This window comes from Phodopus roborovskii, unplaced genomic scaffold, assembly GCF_943737965.1.
Source record: "Phodopus roborovskii unplaced genomic scaffold, PHOROB, whole genome shotgun sequence".
NCBI classification, from domain to species: Eukaryota; Metazoa; Chordata; class Mammalia; order Rodentia; family Cricetidae; genus Phodopus; species Phodopus roborovskii.
The window spans coordinates 4,890,314-4,906,459 of record NW_026126566.1 but is presented as its reverse complement, the minus strand read 5'-3'; the positions used below and the strand labels follow the sequence as shown (position 1 = coordinate 4,906,459).

General features: G+C 41.0%; 1 protein-coding gene across 2 annotated transcripts in view; it reads left to right on the top strand.

Moving 5' to 3' along the window:
- The window catches only part of Brd8 (bromodomain containing 8), a 47,878-nt gene that overhangs the window by 14,814 nt on the left and 16,918 nt on the right, over positions 1–16,146 (top strand). Inside the window, exons 13-23 of one of the 2 annotated variants that reach the window (XM_051202425.1) lie at positions 195–647; positions 916–1,009; positions 1,207–1,253; positions 2,017–2,231; positions 2,614–2,706; positions 2,869–2,937; positions 3,322–3,499; positions 4,511–4,615; positions 5,042–5,086; positions 10,654–10,941; positions 14,739–14,896. In XM_051202425.1, coding sequence (XP_051058382.1) covers positions 195–647; positions 916–1,009; positions 1,207–1,253; positions 2,017–2,231; positions 2,614–2,706; positions 2,869–2,937; positions 3,322–3,499; positions 4,511–4,615; positions 5,042–5,086; positions 10,654–10,941; positions 14,739–14,896 — 1,745 coding nt within the window. Of the gene's footprint in view, positions 1–194; positions 648–915; positions 1,010–1,206; positions 1,254–2,016; positions 2,232–2,613; positions 2,707–2,868; positions 2,938–3,321; positions 3,500–4,510; positions 4,616–5,041; positions 5,087–7,150; positions 7,533–10,653; positions 10,942–14,738; positions 14,897–16,146 lie in introns of those variants that run through there. The other variant, XM_051202424.1, reaches the window with a different exon arrangement.

Genomic DNA, 16,146 nt, shown 5'->3' with positions numbered 1-16,146 from the left:
GTGTTTGTAGTCTAACGTACTACTTACCTTTCCTGCCATCCCACTTGTTTGCTCAGCACAAGTGTCTGGTTACTTCCACTAAATGGTGAAGGTAGAGAACACAGCTTTAGATTCAGCGTTTAACGATGTACTGTTAAACTGAGTGATATGGGTTTTCTGTGTTCTGAAGGAACAATTTGTGTATTTCTGGACAGGTTGATGATCACCCTGAAGTGCTGGATGTGGCTGCTGTAGAAGCAGCGCTATCATTCTGTGAAGAAAATGATGATCCACAGTCCCTGCCTGGCCCTTGGGAGCACCCTATCCAGCAGGAGCGGGACAAGCCAGTACCTCTTCCAGCACCAGAGATGACAGTCAAACAGGAGAGGCTAGACTTTGAGGAAACAGAAAGTAAAGGAATCCATGAACTAGTAGACATTAGAGAGTCGGGGGTTGAGGTTAAGGCAGAGCCTGCAGAGCCAGAGTCAGGCATGTCAGGTGCTGAGATAGTGGCTGGGGTTGGTCCAGTCTCAAGTATGGAGCCACCAGAACTCAGAAGTCAAGACTTAGATGAAGAACCTACAAGTTCTGCAGCTGGAGAGATTTGTGATACAGATGGTTCCAGTGGGAAAGGCGATGAGATGCCACTTTCAGCTGTGAAGACAGAGGTATTTATATGACTGGGCTGGGAAGAGGGAAGAAGGGTTGTGACTTAGGCAGCTTAGGCCCTTGAATCCTGAGTCTTGACATACTGCACATACCCAAAGCCACAGGCTGCAATTAGTACTATACTCACCCTATCTAGGGTGATTGTTAAAATATTAAATGAGTAGGACTTAGAATTTCTTCTGTGATCTCATTATCATTGGAAAATAAAATGTGGGAGCTATAAGAATGTATTAGCAATTAGGATACTTACTCTTTTTTGATCTTCAGGCATCCCCTGAAAGCATGTTGTCTCCATCACATGGCTCACACCCTATTGAAGATCCTTTAGAGGCAGAGACTCAACACAAGTTTGAAATATCCGGTAAGTAAAGGATGGGAACTTTGTATGTAACTTGCAATCTTTTCCTTTGGCTTCTCAGGGTCTGTGGGTTGTGGGCAAGTAGAGGAATAGGACAGGACAGCATGGAAAGAAAGGAGAGCTGCAGGGAAGGAGCATGGCCCACAGGAAGGGGAAGGATAAGGTACAAAATCTTCAGGTAGTCTTTCTCTCCTCTGCAGACTCATTGAAAGAAGAATCAGGGACTATTTTTGGAAGCCAGATAAAGGTATTTCAGACTTTTCTTTATTCTTCTTGCCATATGATTAGATTTTCCCACACTACTATCTTATTAAATGAATTTTAGAAAATTCATATCTTCTGGTAAAACTGGTAGAGAGTTTGATGAGGAAATAGTAGTGGATAGTCTGGCCTGATGGGAATACTATAGCTGCATTTGCTTCCCTGTGAGAACTATAAAGATCACATGGTTTCTCTGTATATAGTGCCCAAAACATTTTTAGACATCCAGAATGACTCAAAGTGAAGAGAGGTTCCAGGAAGAACGTATGGGGGGGAATCAGATTACAATTTAGACTATTGAAAGAAAATTATCTGGTTTTATCTTAGAATTACTAAAGTAGTAGTAACAGATTTAAAGTAATGTGAGGTGAGCTTGCTCCATCAGCAAAGACATGAAATAAAACGATTTTTGATAACTTTGTACCCAGGATCAGAGTTCCTCTCAAGAGCAAGGGGAAAGAAGGAACGCCTCTTAGCTTAGTCTTAAGTAAGTAGCTTTTTTTTTTTTTTTTTTTTTTTTCCTTCCTTTAAAAAAGATCCTGGGCTTTATTCTTTGTCCAGGTTCTAAATTACTTTACCTTACTTAGTCAGTTAAGTAGAGGGTAGTGTAAGTGATAAAGGACTCAGCTGCCCCCAAGAAATGTGAGACCACTTCTAGAGCTGTTTTAACCTAAAAACAGATCTCATTTAATAATGCTTTACGAGGTAGCTTTGCTTGCATTTGTTGACTAATGAATACTATGTCGCAGGATGCCCCAGGTGAGGAGGAGGAAGAAGATGGAGTCAGTGAAGTAGCCAGCCTAGAGGAGCCTAAGGAAGAGGACCAAGGAGAAGGCTATTTGTCTGAGATGGATAATGAACCCCCTGTGAGCGAAAGTGATGATGGCTTTAGTATACATAATGCCACACTGCAGTCTCACACGCTGGCAGACTCTATCCCAAGCAGCCCTGCCTCTTCACAGTTGTGAGTATCTGTGATTCCTTCTTTTTAGTTTTTAGACAGGGCCTAATGTGCCTCAGGCTGGTGTTCAATTCGTACTACATAGCTGAGGGTGATCTTGAACTCCTAATCCTCTTGCTTTCGTCTCCCAAGTGCTGGGATTACAGACAGATAATAGGTGTGAACAACTATGCCTGTCTCCTCCCCACTGTGTGTGTGTGTGTGAGAGGGGATATTTTAGGGCATTGAACTTTTGAATGCTAGGCAAGCATTTTACCATAGAGTCACACCCTAGCCTTAATTTTACCTGTTATTTTCCCTTTCTTGGCTTGAAACAAATAGTTAAAGAGAAATAGGACTTCTTTTTTTCTATTTATGCTTAGTAGAGCTTCTGTGTCTATTTCAGCTCTGTGTGCAGTGAAGATCAAGAAGCAATTCAGGCTCAGAAAATATGGAAGAAAGCCATTATGCTTGTATGGAGGGCTGCAGCAAATCATAGGTGAGTAGGCATTACCAGCTCCTCATTGTTGGCTTAGGAAAGTATTTGAGTAAGCTGTGAGACTGCTTATGTTGGTGTTGGTTCTAAGTACCTGCTTCATAGAATAAATTCTCTCCTTTTGCTTCTGGAGAATAAAACAATGATAAACTTACTTTTGGACAGATACGCCAATGTGTTCCTGCAACCTGTTACAGATGACATAGCACCTGGCTACCATAGCATTGTACAGAGGTAAGCCATAGTCCAGCTAACACACCTGAATTAATTGTGTAGACTTAAGTGAATTTTTGCTTTAGGTAGTAAATTTAAAAGCAAGGGTGTTTTGTTTTGAGACAGGGTTTCACTATGCTGAGATTGTTAAATGCTAGGATTAGTGTTAAACTGACTATTGCAGTGGCTAATTACCATTAATAGTCTAAAAGAATGAACACCTCTCATTACTTTTCTTTGATGCCTATTATGCAGATTGTCTTTTGAGGAGAATTGAGTACATGCTTTGGGATAGTGGGTTGGCATTTAGATCTTGGTAGCAGAATATAGTGTACTATATTCAGAAATTAAAGTGACACCTCCTCCCCCCACAGCCAATTAGCCCTGTTTATATTTTTTTTTTAGACCTATGGATTTGTCAACAATTAAGAAAAACATTGAAAATGGACTGATCCGCAGCACAGCCGAGTTTCAACGTGACATTATGCTGATGTTTCAGAATGCTGTTATGTATAATAGCTCAGACCATGATGTGTATCACATGGCTGTAGAGATGCAGAGAGATGTCCTGGAACAGATCCAGGTACATTGAGGCTTATTTTTGTTTCAGTAGGGACCAAGTAAAGGGAAGAATTCATATTGGTGATTTTCGGTTGTGATAGGCATCAGGAACACAGATAAGTAATTTTTTTTTTTTTTTTTTTTTTTTTTTTTGCTTATGAAGTTGTATAGATTTTATCAGTGTGGTGGAAGAATTATGGTAGAAATTCTGTCTTTTGGGGCAAACGAATTTTTGTTTTTTCTGCTGCTGTTTTGCTTTTGTTGCTAGTGATCTAAACTAGTGCTCCACATGAGCTGCCCAAATACCACACCATACAGCTACATCATGTCCCCACCACACCCAATCTGTTCATGTTGGGGATCAAGCCCAGGGAGAGATTCGTGTATGACTAACAGATGCTGTTCCATCTAAACTATATCCCTAGCCCCTTCTGAAGTGGTTTTTTTTGTTTGTTTGTTTGTTTGTTTTTTGTTTTTTGTTTTGTTTTTCCAAATAGGGTTTCTCTGGCTGTCCTGGAACTCATTGTTGACCAGGTGGCCTCAAACTCACAGAGATTTCCCCTGCTTCTGCCTCCTGAGTGCTGGGGTTAAAGGTGTGCGCCACCACGCTCAGCCGCCCTTCTGAAGTTTTAAAATCAATTTTTAAGGGTTTAATGTTATTTTTTTTTTTAATTACCTAAAAAATTCTGGCACTGGCTCATGTACTCAACCAAAAGAGGATATAATCTGTGTAATCCCTATTTATCACAAGTCTACTTTATTATACTTGTATCGCCACACACACACTTTATGATGTTGACCTTGTTAAGTCTGCCAAGTAACTGTAATTGCTAAAAGGTCTTTGGTTTATTTTATTTAAAAGCTACTTTTTGGTTCTAAATTCTTTAGGAATAGCTAGAAATAAGCCTTTTAGTAAACCAAGACCTATTGAATAGGAGAGTACCATATAAGTTGTAGTTACAAAACTATAGTATGTTGGTTCTTTCCTCCTGGATTGGATCTTTGTGGCCAGACTATTTTCTTCTCCCTATAGCAATTCTTGGCCACACAGTTGATTATGCAAACATCTGAGTCTGGAATCAGTGCTAAAAGCCTTCGGGGAAGAGATTCTACCCGAAAACAAGATGCTTCAGAGAAGGTAAGCAGACAAAAATGAAGTCTAAAACATGCAAGGTGCCTTCAGTTATTCTAATAATGCTAACCTGCAAGCCAGTGGCATGCAAATAGATGTTAGAATCGGGGTAGCTTGCTTCTTTCTAACTGTTGAAGAAATCTGCTATGACTGAGAGATCCAGTTAATGGGAGAATGTAAGCTGAGTGTGAATTATTGGTCCTCTAGGAGAGTGCTGGCAGGTGGGGGATAAAGGAGCTCACAGCACTTGGGACTAGCTCCTGTGGAGTCCTATGACGAAGATGTGGCATCTCTCTCCTCTTGTTCTCAAGTTGGATGTTTTTGTCTTTGTGCTGTGCTTGTGTGGTGCTTTTGTCTCTATCCTAAAGTTTGGGGTGCTTGTGACCTAGAGTTTCTGTGGAACCTGATCAGTATTTGTTTGTCCTCTAACAGGACAGTGTCCCCATGGGCTCTCCTGCCTTCCTTCTCTCTCTCTTTGTAAGTATTGAATGGCTGCAAGGAATGATGTTGCCAGAAAAATGCTCTGCTCCTGCTGGGCCTGGGTGGCAGAGGAAAATCCAGTGTCTTGAAATTCTTTTTATCCATTGAATAAGAAATTCTTTTCTTCTGCATTCTGGTTTCTATTCGTGCGCGCGCGCGTGCGTGCGTGTGTGTGTGTGTGTGTGTGTGTGTGTGTGTGGTTGGAGAGGGCTGACTGTAAGATCACTGCACTGAGATATGAAGTGTTCTTGGGGTAAAAGACCTAGGATGTGTCTGCTCCTCACTTCTTGCTTCACCTTTTACCAGTTCTTTACTTTTGAGTGGGATAGCTCAGAGCAGCAGCAGCTGCCTGGCTTTTAACAGTATTGGTAGATATTTAACACACACCTTTCCACTTCCTCCTAACTAAACTGAGAGACTTGACAAACTCTCACTAAAATTAAGCTGGTAAAGGCACTTGCCATGGGAGTGACCTGAATTTGGTCCACAGACCCCAATGAAGGTGGAAGAAGAGTACTAACTCCATAGAGTTGTTCTCTGAATGCCACATTGCACCATGGCATATGTGCTTCTACACATATATCACACACACACACAAAAAAAAAAACTCTTTTAAAAAACTTTTTAAAGATCTCAGTAGCACTGGATTCTATAATAGCTGGTGAGATTATAGATAAACATAATAGATCTAGCCTAAAGGCTTTTATTCTTTTGCTGCATAAATCAAATGACTCTGTTCATGGTAGAGCAGTGAAGGGACAGAACATGCTGAAAACTATATGATCTTGAGATGATTGGCTAATCTTCGAGGGCCTTAGTTTTCTCATCTATGTGATAGAAGTGATAATGAGTTGAAGGCCAGGAGGATTGCCCACAGGACCAGTCGTGCCAAGGCTATGGAGGAAGACCCTGTCCAGAAAAGCAAGAGGGGGTACTAGAGAGATGCACAGATGTTAAGAACACTTGTTGCACTTGGAGAGGATCTGGGTTGGGTTCCAGCAACCACATGGTGATTCACAACTGTCTGTAATTCCAGTTTCAAGGAACCCAAAGCCCTTTTCTGGGCACTGCATGCTTATGGTGCAAGTATACACATGCAGGCAAAACATCTGTACACATTAAATGAAAATAAGTCTTTAAGAAAAAGAAGACAAAAGAAAGAATAAGAGTGAGATACTTGTCCAGCCTACCTCACAGGGATGTTGTGAGGATAAAATAAGTCATGAAACTAACTTGAAAAAAATATTAAAACATTACACAAATGCAAGGTGTTATTTCTATTCTTAACTGTTGGCTATTGGCAACTTATGTTCTAAAAATTTTTTAATCCTTGCATATTAGAAATGCAGAAATGGTCCGGCCCAGCAGAACTGTTCACTAGTTCATCTTGCCTATAGACCTGTACCACAAACAGAACACTGTGATCTCTATTCTTTCTTATTGGCCTGCAACAGTGACTCTGGATCCTCATTCAAGTGGCTGGCTATTGCAAGGCCAGTTAATAGGATCTTTTATCTATGGAAGACAGCAAAGTTTTGCACAAGAGGAAGGAGCTGGGCTACAGGGAGAGAGCAGCAGATGGAAAGAAGCCTGATTGTCCTGATGTCATGGAAAACAACTGTCAGGAGGTGCTAGGGAACTAGTGCCAGGGTCAGTCTGCAGGAAAGGCCTTTCTTATAGGGACCAGCAACTGGACAGGTATGTTAGCCAAGAACTTCCTGCCCTTTCTTTCTCTCCCGCCTTTCATTTTTCTCTACCTGTTCTTTACACACAGTAATGGGCCTGGGTGGGATGACTGGTAGTCATTCTGTGGGATCTCAGATGAATTTCAAAGACCTTTGTATTGGCATGAAAAAAATACTAGTGTCATAGTTCCACTCACAAGATATCAGGTGTTCTTTAAACTACTCTGGGAAAACAAAGTCCCTTCCACTTCATCCCTTTGGTATTCTCTGCAGATTCTTTCCCCAAGAAACCAAATTCCCAGCATTCCTGTTGTATGTTGTCTCTTAATATGTAACCAACTCACTCATGTGTCCTTCCTTCTTTGATGTTGTTTAGGATGGGGGAACCAGGGGACGCCGCTGCGCCATTGAAGCAGACATGAAAATGAAGAAGTGAACCCTCAGAGTTCCCTCTTTGAGCTGAACCTGAAATGGAAATCAACGATAGAGCTTGGGCTTGTGGCCTTCAGGGCCACACTTGATCTTAGTCAAAAGGCTGAGAAGCAGTGTGGGTCCAGAAGAGAAGGTTCCTGGGCCAAATGACATGAGTTGAGAAAAATCTCTTTTCAGAGAATTGGAGTAGCACAGTTGCCCGTTTTAGGGCAAAAATCATGGGCTGTGTTAGTGCCCTAATGTGTAGCTAGCAGATTGTAGCTAATTTGTACTGTCTTGTGAAGTGTACAGACTTTTTTAAAAAATAAATCTGTGAAGTGTGTGTACATAACAAATAGAAGGAAAAATCTGGCCTTTGGTGTGTGTCCTTTGTGTTTGAAATGTGTTTTTTTCACAATATCTAATCATATATGGGGATAAGATTGTTAGTGCTGAGAAGTGGTCTTATAAGCTGCCTGCTGCAACTGAGAACAGGTGAGTAACCAAGACTAAATTCATAATTAGTGTGAATTAAATATGCAAATTGGGCTATTGGGGTTTTCTCGAATGTTTGGCAAACGTTAAGGTTTTTAGAATCTAGTTCATATATAATTCCACAGGGATTAGAGTATGAACAAAGGCCACAGCATATGTCAGGAATGTTTTGTGCCAGGACTGTCTTGCCCATGCTATCAATATTTCTATAGGTAGAACTCTTGTGCAATATTCTTTTGTTTTTTGAGGTGGAGTCTCTGTATTTTGACAAGGCTAGCTTAGAGCTCAGAATCCTCCAACTTCAACTTCCCCAGTAGCTTGGATTACAGGTGTGTGTACCACACTGGGCTAAGAGTGCTTTAAAACAACAACTTATTGTTAAGTTTATTTATGTAAAGGTTAATCTCTGAGAGTTGGGAAGTTTAGGACTGGGAATGTATTTTGGCAGTATAATGTACAGCTCTTAGCTAGTGTCCTTGGCAATCTCCAGTGCTGGGGGAAAGAAATGACTGGAAAACAGCATGGTGGCACATACCAGTAATCCCAGTACTTGGGAAACTGAGGCAAGGGGAAAACTGACTGAGGCCGGCCTAGACTTCAGAGGGAGACCTTGTCTCAATTGGTGGGGCTTGGTGATGTCTCAGTGGGTCCAGGTATCTGCTATGTGCCTGACCACCTGAGTTTGGTCCCTGAGACTCATACGGTGGGAGGAAAGAACTGACTCCCGCAAGTTGTACTGAGTCATCCACACAGTGGCATGTGCATTCTCATTTGTGTATATGTATGTGTGCACACACAAATGCAATTAAAATTTTAAAATTGTTAAGACCATGTGGCCTCAGTTCTATCCATTCCTAAGTTATGTTACTAAACAAAAATATTTAGTAAAGTGAACTAGTATGAACCTTCATAAAAATATAAATAAATAAAAACTAAGGCATGCCTTAGTTCTTCATTCTGTCTTGAGGAAAAAAGATTTAAGAATATGCCTAAAATGAGGTATGGTACTGCACACCTTTAACCCTAGCATTTGAGAGGCAGAGGCAGGTGATTCTCTTGTGAGTTCGAGGCCAGCCTGGTCTACATAGTGAGTTCCAGGCTAGCCAGGGCTACCTAGTTGAGACCCTGTCATTCAAAAAAAAAAAAAAAAAAAAAAAAAAAGGAAGTGCCTAGAAGTCACAGGGTCATATTGCCTAAATTAAGTCTGTATAAGATGTGAGGGTTTGGGATGCAGTTTAGAGTTTATGGAGGAAACCTTAGATTTGCTCTCTAGCCCTTCATATACCATTGTGACAGAAACCTGTAATCCTGGCACTCAACAGGTAAATAAAGGAGCATCAGTTCAAAGTAACAGTTTGGCAAAACAGCAAAGTTTAGACCACCCTGAGATACACAAGTTCAAAATGTTCAAAAATGTAAAATTTGTTAAGGGAGAGTTAGTCTTTGAGATGAAGTAGAATTCAGTCAGTCCAGGAGTTAGAACATGAAGTTAAATCTCAAAGGAGTCCACAAACTGACATGGATCAAGTTGGAAAACAGCTAGGCACTCCATCAGCCAAAGGCTGCATGGTGACACGGCCTCAATAAATAAAAATTTTAAATAAGATTAAAAATTTTTAAAGTTGGAAAAGTTTATGGATAAAGTACATTAAAGAGACATTTTTCTTTGGTGGAAAAGCTGTTGCATGAGTTTTCCAAGGTAGTAACTGTTGGCGGCAAAACAAAAAGAGTCATAATTAGGACTCATACTAATTAGGAGTAAAATACTCCTGTCTTCAGTGGTGGAAGCTCGAAAGCTAGGCATGGTGGTACAACTTTGTAATTCTAGCCAGCACTTGTGAAACTTTAGAATTTTGAGTTTGAGGACAGGAAGGGGAAAAAAGGCGGTGGGATGGAAAGCATGTACTGACCTTCCAGAGAAACTGATTCCAGTTCCCAGCACTCACATTAGGCAGCTCACAAGTGCCAAACTCCAGCCACTGAGGAGCCATCACATCAGGCAGGCTTATAAACATAAATGGTAACTATAAATCTTAAAAACAAAAAGCAACTTGAACAGAGAAAAAGTTGAAACTTTAAAGGAATTAATGATAAAGCAGAAGACCAAGTAAGAATTCAAGAAAAAAAAAGAAGAAGAAGACTATTGAAAGCTGTAGTTAAATGCTGGTGATGTAGCTAGCTTACCTAGCATGCATGAAGCCCTGGATTCCATTCCTAGCACCGAGTAAAACCAGGTCATTCTCAGCTGCCTTATGAATGTGAGGCCAGTCCACATGAGACCTTGTCTTTAAAAGAAAGAAGAAAAGTGAAAAAAACAGTGTAACGAAGAGAAGGTGGTTAAAGCTGTGTTTTGAGCTGGAGAGATGGATCAACAGTGCTTGCTGCTCTTCCAGAGGACCTGAGTTCAATTCCCAGTACCTACATCAGGTGGCTTACCATTACTATAATCCAAGGGATCCAATTCCTCCCTCTTCTGGCCTACGGACACTTCCATGCACATGGAATTTATACACACATGACCACACATATACATACCCCGTGTAAAAATAATAAAACTCCCAAATAAATGAAGAATTTCTGCTTTTATTCTGACAGATACGACCAAGTGTTTTGAAACTTATGATTAATAGGTTAATAATTAACCTATAATTAAAATGTATATACATTGAGGAAAATTTTTATCAAGTTTATTGCCTCATGATTGAGTTCATGATGATTTGTGATAAAGCAAGTCTGTAAGATCCAATTCTCTTCTCCCCCCACCCCTTTTTCTTGGAGTATGAAGACATGAGGTGATAACATGAAGCCATTTTTTTATCCAAAAGATAAAACTTTAATCTCTTCCTTTAGCTTGCTTTTATGCCTCCTAATGAATAGAAGTTTCTGGATCCTTTCTGGGAACTTGGAAGTTGATTTGAATGAATTTGTTTTGATTTGAATTAATTTAATGCATTTTATTCTGTGTGTTTACAGGTGGGGTGTGAGTGGGTTTGGTTGGGTTCTGGACAAGACTGCCCTGAAGACTCTGAGCTGAGCAATGACTACCGGTCCCTCTTCAGCTCCTGGGACTCTAGTCTGGATATTGATGTGGGCAGTTGGAAAGAAACCGAGGATCCAGACACAGGGGCTGAAGAACCAGAGGGAAGCAGCCCAGAGAAAGGATCCAGTGAGTTTGTTGTGGAAGATGTCGTTGAGAGTGAAGAACCTCAGAAGGAGGCAGAGCAAGGCAGCAGCCAGAATCCCCTCAACTTCCTCTCTGAGGTAATGGTGAAGCCATTATTTCCATAGCTGGAAAGATAACACTTCCTCTCTTTTCCTCCCCTCTTCCCTTCCTTCCCCTCCCCCCTCCACTTCTCTCCTCTCCTCTCCCCTCTCCTCCCCTTCCCCTTCCCTCCTTCCCCTCCTCTTCCCTTCCCTTCCCCATCTCTTTCATTTTGAGATGATGGGATCTGGTTACTTAGCCCTGGGAACTCTGCTTCAGCTTCCAGGTGCACCACACAGTCCCACCCAGCTTTTTACCTGAGTGCTTACTCTTACATATTCCTACTACTGTTACTATTGTTTACTGAAACAAAGGCTTAGGGACTAGGAGCACCTACTGTTCTTGCAAAGGACTGGAATTTGGTTCCCAGTACCTACATCAGGGGGCTCACAGAAACTCCAGTTCCAGGGCACCCAGTTCCCTCATCTGGCCTCTAAGGACAGTCACATATGTGGGTCATATACTCAGAAACATACCCATATATGTAAATAAAATGTTTTTTTTTAATTGCAGGTATATTTGTTTGTTTGAGACAGGGTCTCTATGCAGCTTTGGCTGTCCTGGCTGGACCTCATTATGTAGACCAGGTTAGCCTCAAATAGATCTGCCTGCCTCTGTCTCCTGAGTTCTGGGACTAAAAGCATGCACCACTATGCCTAGCAAATAAAAATAAATCTTTAAAAAAACAAAACAAAACAAATCACAAGTTCCGCTGTAGCAGTGGCTGATTGATTGCCGTGCTCCCCCTCCCCCAACACACACACTTGGTGCTGATAGAGAACATGTGCCAATATACAGGTTGCAATGGAATGTCCTGATCCACGGCCTTTCAGCCCCTGGGTTTTAGGAAGTGGAATTTCTATAAGCAGGGCTGCCTTAGGATGAGTACCCTTGCCATTTGTTCGTGTGTCATGCATGACCTTGGATAAGGGCTGAGAACCAATAAATTGAAACAGTGAATTTATATTTATTCTGAAACTGAACATATTCAAGAGAATGTACATCAAGTTCAGCAAATATCTAGTTCAAATATTGCCTTCTCTACAGAAGAAAATGATTTTAAGTTTTCTAGACAGCTACTCCCAATTAATCACAATAGACACCTGGGATTAAAAATTATACCATAATTTGAAAGAGCCAAGAACTATGCCTACATGTTCACCATAATGACTCCAGCAGCTAACCTAGTGCCTTTGATACAATTTAACAATTGAATGACTAAATGGGTTAAATCTATTTCCCATCTTAAACTTAGTCATACTGACAGTGTGAGCATGTGGCATCCCTGGTGTATGGATGCTGGTTTCCACTGTTGGTCCTCTGCCCCTAATAAAGAACTTTGCAGGTAGCTTATTTAATGGAGCCATTGTGCATTAGCAGCAAAGAATCAATGGGGACCTGTTGCCCTTCATCTGGTTGGTACCAGGCAACAGGAGAGAAGGGATATGGAAATTACCAAAGTGAAAGAGAAACCCTGCAGACAGACTGAAAAAATGTAGCCACCGATAGATAGACTTAGTGGCTGAAAAGAAGCTACTGAAAGAATATGGAAAGCCAGAGATAGCTCCAGCCCCCAGATAATTACGCCATAGGGGGGCTACCCAGAGAGAAAGAAGAGGTAGCCAACTTAAGTCACTTGGTCTTCACACTCCTGAGAGTTAGTCAAACTTCTTGGATCCAAAGACTGGCTTCCTGTTTTAGCCATGTGATCTTCAATATGTTACTGGATACTTAGAACCCCTGTTTTCTCTGCTCCAAACAGATTAAATAGTGTTCTACTTTAAAGTTTTTTTTTTTTTTTTTTTTTTTTTTTGGTGAGATTTAAATGCAAGCATTCAGCCAGACATTGTGGCACACTCCTCTAATCCCAGCATTTGGAAGGCAAAGGCAGGAGAATTAGAACTTCAAAGCCATCCTTGGCTACACAATGAATTGCAAGCCAGCGTGGGTTATATAAAACACCCTATCTTATAACACAAAGCAGCTCTGGGGCTGAGATCAGTTGGAAGATTGCTTCCTTAGTGTGCATAAAGCGTTGGATTTGATCCCTAGCTCTAAATAAGCAGGACAAAATGATACATACTTGTAATCCTAGCAGTCAAGAGGTGGCAGCAGGAAGATAAGATTTCTGAGGTTATTAACCCTCAGCCACTCTCAAATCTAGCTTGAGGTTAATAAGACTGGGTTGCAAACAGACAAAGTAGACAATTCAGTGAAGTTTATTGATGCACACCTGTAGTTCTATCTACTCAGGAGGCTGAGGCTCAAGGGTCATTTGACCTTGAGGGTGAGATCTGCCTGGGCAAGACCTGTCTTAAAACCAGTAAGTAGGTGAATAGTTACATAGGAAAATAAGGGCCTGTGAGACAGCTTAGTAGCTAAAGGTGTTTGCTACCAAGTCTGAAGAGCCAAATTCAATCCCCAGAGCCCACATGCTGGAAGGAGAAAACTGAAGTTGTCCTCTGATCTCCACGTATGCTCATGTCTCAAGTGTGTGTGTATATGAATGTGTATGTGTATGCGTGTGTACAAATAAACATAATAAAAACTAAAAATAAATAGGGAAATAAAAAGACAACTCATGTCAGGCACCATGCATGACTCATAATAAGTAATTATTATTGCTAAGTGGTGGTGGCACCAGTAATGGCAGTGGTGGTGGCAGTGGCCGTGGCAGCAGCACATGCCTTTATTCCCAGCACTCAGAGGCAGGTGGGTCTCTGAGTCTCACCAAGTGAGTTCCAGGACAGCCATGGCCACACAGGGAAACCCTATCTTCAACAAACAAAACAAACAGAAGTTGTTTTAGATTATAGATGGGAGTTGCCTCCTCCAGTTTGAGCCTAGCCACAGCTGTGTCTATTCTTATGTTCTCAGAGACCATTTACCCTGCCCCCCAAGCACAGAGAGTCAAGAGCAGAGAGTCAAGGGATTATGTTCAGCAGACAGGAGAGCAACAGCAGGAAATACACCTTTCAGAGTGAAAGTCTGAGCTAAGTGCCACCAGTCAGCTGCCTCTAGTATCTGGCCCTAAGACTTCTAAAAGTCTTCCTGGAATAAGCAAATGGTTTCTTAGAAGATGTCTTTACCCATAATTTAGTTTGTAACAACTAGATGCATTAAATGTGGGACTACACTGACAGGCAGAACTACCTACAGATGGAAAGTTTAGTAGGGAAAGTGTAGTGGTACCCTGCCTATACTCCTCAGGGAGGTGTCCATCCACAGGAGTAACTAGAGCCCACTGAGGCCTGTTTTAATTATTTTATTTTATTTTTTCTGTTGGGGATAAAACCCAGAGCTTCAAGCATGCCTGTCAAACACTACTGAGCTACAGGCTCAGTTAGCTGTGTCACACCCAGTGTTCCTGATGTTGCCACTTTTGTGCTAACATTTATTTTAGTTGTAATGTAATCAGTAAATTTGGAATCTCATTGTTAGCTATCATAGCTAACTTTAAAAGAGTTGGGGGTTTTTTGGGTTTTTTTGTTTTGTTTTGTTTTTTTTTTTTTTTTGTTATTGTGGTTTGGTTTGGTTTAGTTGTTTGTACAGTGGTCAACATCAAATTTAGAATTAAGTACACTTTTTCATTTTGGGACAATTTTTAAATTGTTTAGAAAGTTTATTGATTTGTGTGAGGAAGTGATCTTTTTCTATTTTTTTGTTTTCTTTTGGCAGCTGTTTAGAACTGGCCTCTTGTTATCTTCTTTAGGTCTGCCTTCACTTACTCTGGATAAGTAAGATCATGGTGCAGACAGTAAATCTCTAAAGTCTCCCGTGCTTCTTGATCCCCCAGGGGGAGACTCAGCACAACTCAAAGGAGGAGCATCAGGGAGAAGGGGAGGCTTCAGACACAGAAGACCCGCCCCCTTCAGGTGACTATGATGATGGCATAAATGGTCAGGAAACTCCCCTGGTGGATATCCTTTACAACTGTGCCAGCTCCTCACAACTGTAAGTATAGGGCTGGGGGGTAGCCGAATGGTAGGTAGAGTGTTTGTGTGTCATACTCAATACTGAATGTGGTCCCCAGCACTGCTAGGACCTCTCAGCATAGATCTTCATACAAGATTGTCAGGATTCATACTTTTATTTACTTCTCTTTGTAGTTGAATTTGCTATTCTGAAATGAATTATTTTTATAGGTTTTTAAAGAAGTTACAGGTAGAAAACACTAGGAATAATTTTTTGTACAAGGTGCTCATGTTACTGAGGATAGCCTGACCTCTTGAACGCAGGCAAAAATTTTAACATACTATAAGTAGAAGTTTATATGCTGTTCTTTTATAACAAAATGCCTGTTTTGGAGCTGGAGAGGTGGCTCAGTGGTTAAGAGTTCTTGCTGCTTTTGCAGAGGACCTGAGTTCAATTACTAGCACCAACCTGGTGGCTCACAACTGACACCCATTTCTGGCCCCCTTTGGTACCAGGCACATAGACAGTGTTAATATATACATGCACACAAAACACTTATGCACATAAAATTAAATAAATCTTAAAGACAATTAACAGCCTGTTTTGTTGACATTAAGAGAACCTTCATGGATGAGGATGTATGTAGCTCAGTGGTAAAATGCTTGCATAGTAGATGGAAAGCCCTAGGTTCAATCTACAGCACTGGCACAAAGAGGGCAAAGAGACTCTATCATAAATAACCCTTCTCAATAATTACTCATTTAATTCACTTGGGAAATGGTGCTAAGTGATCTACTATACAGAATATACCTTTTTATCTGGGTGGTGATGGTGAGTGCGTTTAATTCCAGCACTTGGAAGGTAGAGGCAGTGAGTTGGAGGCCAGCCTGGTCTACAGAGTGAGTTCCAGGACATCCAGGACTGTTATACAGAGAAATACTGTCTCAAAAAAACCAAACCAAACCAAACAAACAAAACAGACCTTTTTAAAAAACTACCAAAATAGGGCCAGGAGTACATGCTTGTACTCGTAATTAGGAGGCAGAAGTAAGATTACTGAAAGCCCAAGGCCAACATGGTCTACTTAGTGAGTTCCAGGCCAACCAGAGCTACATAGTAAAACACTGTCTCATAGGTAATTTATTTTGTAGATACATTTAAAAAAAAACAAAACAAAAAACTATGTTTTCCCCCCAAGATAGGTTAGCTGTGTAGTTGAGGATACCTTAACTATTGATCCTCTTATTTCTACCTTCCGAGTGCTAGGGTTATATATCTAAGCTATCATG